The 4,862-nt window shown below is 35.3% G+C and overlaps 1 protein-coding gene across 1 annotated transcript in view; it reads left to right on the top strand.

Moving 5' to 3' along the window:
- Window positions 1-4,862, top strand: part of TMEM131 (transmembrane protein 131) — a gene marked incomplete at its 3' end in the record, with an annotated part of 69,978 nt that overhangs the window by 12,257 nt on the left and 52,859 nt on the right. The window contains exon 2 of the mRNA XM_010084399.1: window positions 490-530. Coding sequence (XP_010082701.1) covers window positions 490-530 — 41 coding nt within the window. The remainder of the gene's footprint in view (window positions 1-489; window positions 531-4,862) is intronic.

Raw genomic sequence — 4,862 nt, forward strand, 5'->3', positions numbered from 1 at the left:
GTTTCCTAATCAAATGGAGATTATAGTTTTCTTTGTTTTCTAGTTTGTTAAATTACACCAGTGAGGTAATTGCTTGACTGTTATTTGTTTTATATGCTTTCTTTGTAATTTGTTTCTTTCTTCTGTGCTAGGTTTTTCTTTTTCTCCCTTCAATGTTATAATTTCTTGGACTAATTTCCTCCTCTCAATTTTTAAGTTGTTAAGTTGCTGCTTGTCTTAACAATTTGTAGGAGTTCCTACCACTGGAACTGACTGCAGTTCTTGTCCAGGGCCAAACAGTCTTTTGGTAGAGGCTTGATTTCTTCAAGTAATTAATTGGAAAAAGCCAATTTGCATTTTCTGCTTCAGATTGGAACTACTTCTTTTGTCTTCCAAGATCTGATCTATTAACTTGTTACAGCTGCTGCTTTGTCCCGTCCCCCTGTGCCCTGCCCAGGAAGTATATTGCTGTCAGTGTCTTAAATTTGAAACTTTTTTTTTCTTTTACAGACTGAGACAACTATAGGCCTCAGTTCATATCAACAGAAAAGGTAAGCATGACTTTCTAAAAGTTTAATACAGCCATCCTATTACAAGATTTGTGATATTTTTCATAAGAATAAAAGTTTTAATGTAAACAATCAAACACAGATAATGTCATTTTTTTATTATTAGTCTCATACAGAGGAAATTTAAACTAAAATGTAAACCCATTTTGAATATTGGAGAGCTAAATCACTTCATATATGGATTGAGAAATGGAAGACTTCTTTAATTCACTTTGTAATGTATACCACCAAGCAATTTTGTGTAAATAAGCAGGGGCTAAACTGAGACTCTGTAGATTTATTTTTTTTTTTAGTAATTTTACTGAAGTTTTATTGAGAAAGGAGTGGGTTTGCTTAGCTGCTTCAGAAATTCTTGATGTCCTTTGAAGAAAATTTTTATGATGTTACTTTTGATAGATTCTGCCCTACTTGCCCATCTATGTTGTCCATCACCCTCCCTGCCCCCCAAAGTAATCTGTTACTGAAGAACTTTGCATGTATAATATCCAAGAAGGAAAAGAAGTGGCCTTTTGTTTCCCTGGTCCGTAATTTTTCTTTGGAGACTCCTCAAATATTCCCGTGTATTTAATGAGTACGTTGAACAGTGATGATGAAGCTTGTTTCTTATACAATGGCATTCAACAAACTGTCAGTTAAAGCATAGCTTATTTTTACAGCTAGTTTTTTTCACAGGCTGTTTCCATTTCTGTCCCAGGAAATCTAGTAAAAGGACTATTCTTTTTTCATTTCTGATGCGTATATTAAAATTTCTTATTTTGCTGTTTATAGTTGCTTAAGAGTATTCTCTTTGCAACAAGTTTTAAAAAATACCTGGAAAAAAGGGAACATTTTTAATTTTATGTTTAAAAATCTTGATCCTATTTGTATCACTTGCCACCAGTCTCTTGTGCCTTCTGATTAAATATAGACCTAAATCTTGCAATATAAGTCTCCTGAATTGTATGAAAATACTGCACACTTTAGCTTACCTAGTACTAGGTTTCTAAGTGTACTTGGAATTCAGGGTTTCAGGCAGAAAAAGTAAACATGAAAGTGCTGAAGAATCTTATGAAAGTGTGGCAAGTCTCTCACTCCGGGTGAAATTAAAACATAAATTCACATTATCTTTATTGTGATAATATAAAAGAGAAGAATTACTATTATGTATTGAAATAAGGCAATTACTTCTGAAGCTTGAGGCAATTTGTGTACTATGGTAATGTGAATTTTGTTGAACTTGTATTATATGAACTTCTCATTTGCTTTTTAATTTAAAAAGTTTAGCTTTGTCATTCTGCATACAACTTGAAACTTTGTGGTGCTGTACCTTCCTGAATCTATTTTATTTCCCCTTCCTCAGCAGTAGAGTCTCTGCCCTTCAGGACTTCTGCCCATTTATTTCTCATCAATGAAGTCCCTCAAATTAAGCTTTCCACCTGGTGCTTTTACTAAAATATTTGTTTTCTACTTACCTGTTAACCTTGGATTAAGCATGGAGAATATGTAATTTCGCTAAACTGCTCCCTTAAATAGTCACTTCCAAAGATACTTTCAGTGCTGATTTCTCTGTTAACCACTTACACTATATATATAAACCTCCATGTGTCTAACTGTACTGTGATAGGAGAACAAATTACCACATGTAAAGTTACCATGCATTTAGAGTTACTCCAATTTAATTTTCCTGGTTGCTGTAATCATGCAAATCATAACAATATGGTCAAGAAAAAATAAAAATGTATTTTTTAAAGATCAAATCAAAATTATGCACATTAAATAATTTGTTTACTAACGGTTTTCCCACTTTTACTATCTTAAACTGCTTGTGTGAAGTCCTGTGCTCATTATCCTGTGGTGGATTCAGACTTTGCACATCTGTAAAAGAATCTCTTAAATTTCATTATTGGAGTCCTCTTGTGTGTTGAAAAATGATCCTTAATGGCTTTCAGAAGAACACAATCAAAGCAAATAGGTTCAGAGTAGTGTAACTAATACTAACTTTCAAAACTTCCATTTCTGTAAGCCAAGTAGCTTAAGCTAAGTGATCATTGTGTTCTTCCCTGTCGTCATGGTTTGTTAATATTAAATCAACTGGACTTCTGGTCATGCATACCTCACAAACAGTGTGAGTGGCTTAAGGTGCTAGTACCCTAGTTGTTTACCTGTCCTTCCTGCCAAGGATGCTGTCTTCTTTGACAGAGAAAGTGAATATGTGTGCCTGTAGCTCAAATGCTGTAATTCGTGGTCCAGTGACTTATTTTACCCTGCTGGTGATGATAGGTTTGTACATGGATTGTGAACTGGAGTTTTGCTGTGGGTGTTTGTTGCATTCTTCCACAAGCTGTTAGGGGATTGCAAAATGCTAGGGGACACAGCTGTGAACAGGAACTTAAACAGCTGTAGCTATGCACTACAGTATGTCAGTCAGACTGCAAGTATGAAAACATAAATTTAGGACTGACAATTGAACTTCTGAGAATGATGATTAGTGTATTTTATGTCTTGAGTAGAGTCACACTTTATGGAGATAGTTGAAATGGAATAGTATCTTGTTTAAGTTGTTGAGTCTCAGTGGCAGAAAGAAGGTGCCTTTATTGGGACCTAGGAATTATGTGCAATTTTTTTGTCTCCCAGGAAAAAGGTGAATTTGGTGGTCATTGAGAATGAGACTGAGGCCATGGATTAGATATGCTTCCAGAATTTTTTATTTTAATTTCTCTTCCAAGAAGACTGCTTTCTGTGTTTTGACACGTCAGTGTTCTAGAATGTGTTCTAATAAAACACTGGTTTACGGATTTGAAAAATCTCCAAGTTTGCTAGGAGAGGTAGTCCATTCCACTTCAGAGCGCAGGGGTTCAATCATAATGTGAAAGAGATGTGCATCACAAACTCTCTGATGCCATATTACAAAGTAAACACCCAATTTGCTGTCTGTCCATTTCTCTCTCTGTCATTATTGGTTTTACGTGATCGTACAAGTATTTTTCTAGGTGGATTTTTTTTAGTGGCCCTGCTGAAAACTAGGTTTCTGGTGCACATGCTTAACTTCTCTAGGTGACTTGTTTTTTATTGACCTTATTAGAGATTAATCTTCTTCTCTTGGTATAGCTTGCAGGTATTTCTTCCCTATCTTGACAGTTTATTCAGTTCTTTCATCTTCTTTTTAATAGTAATTGGAGGGAGGGAAATGAACTAGCCATTTAATTTCTTTTGTTCTTGCCCATGGTCAGGTTGCAGTGCATCTATTCAAGCTTCTCCTTGTTCTTTTCCCAACCTTTCCCCAGACAACCCCCTCAAGAAATGTTAGCTTTGAAGTTTAACATCTGATATCATGAGTATGTTTTCCTGGTACAGGGTTAATGTTGGCATAACTGAGCCAACTACTATCTGCGTGTGATGTATAAAAAACTTTTGTTGCTAGTCTTCTTACTGATTTGCACTTGCAGCGGTGGCTACTGCCAGATACCAAAGTGATCACATTTTGTGGGAGTTCACTTTCTCACTGAGGCAGTGTTTAATACACATATTTCTAAAATAATTTTAACTATAAAAATGGAAATACATTTTCTGATATATCCAGCTTTATTTTTAAATATTAACAAATCATGGATGCACTCAGGGAAATGTGATTGGTTGGTTACTTTTTAGCCAAAAGTGTTCTGTCTTTGAGGTGGCTTTCAAGGAAGTTCTGGCACAAAAAGTGCCCACTGGGAGGTATTTGCCTGTTTGTTATTTTAAAAATTCATGTGGTTATTTTTGGATACACTTTCATTTTATTTTGTGGTAATAGAAATAACGTACGAGTGGCTTTCTAAGAGTTTGTGTTGCTAAATAAAATCATGAGATCTCTTGCTATTTGATGGTTTAATGCTGTTGTCTTTATTTCTTGACAATTTATGGCACAGGAGAGGAAATGAAACCTTTTAAACAACTAGCAAAGTAGTGTGGGAAAAAATATGTGTAGAGTAATGCTTAGATTTGAATTTTCCACAGCAGCAATTAAAGATGGTACAGATAAGATTCTGCCGAGCACAGACCTCCTCCAGAAATCCCAGAACAGCTAGAAAGGTAAAATGAGGATACAGAGAAACAGTTACTGCCCAGCTTTGCGGAAATCTTGAAATACTGTATTTGACAAGCACTTTCTTCATCTCCAAATGCAGAGATGTGCACAGATTATTTAAAATGATGAGTGCCTAGTACTCTGTGATAAACAGCAAAACATTATAGAAGTGCTGCAGAATGTCCTTAGAAGAAAGTTGTGCCTCAGCACAGATGGACATCCATATCACCTTCTTGACTTTGAAAGTTAGAAAACTTGGAGAGGTAGGGAAA

Source organism: Pterocles gutturalis, unplaced genomic scaffold (genome assembly GCF_000699245.1).
Source record: "Pterocles gutturalis isolate BGI_N339 unplaced genomic scaffold, ASM69924v1 scaffold6836, whole genome shotgun sequence".
NCBI lineage: Eukaryota > Metazoa > Chordata > Aves > Pterocliformes > Pteroclidae > Pterocles > Pterocles gutturalis.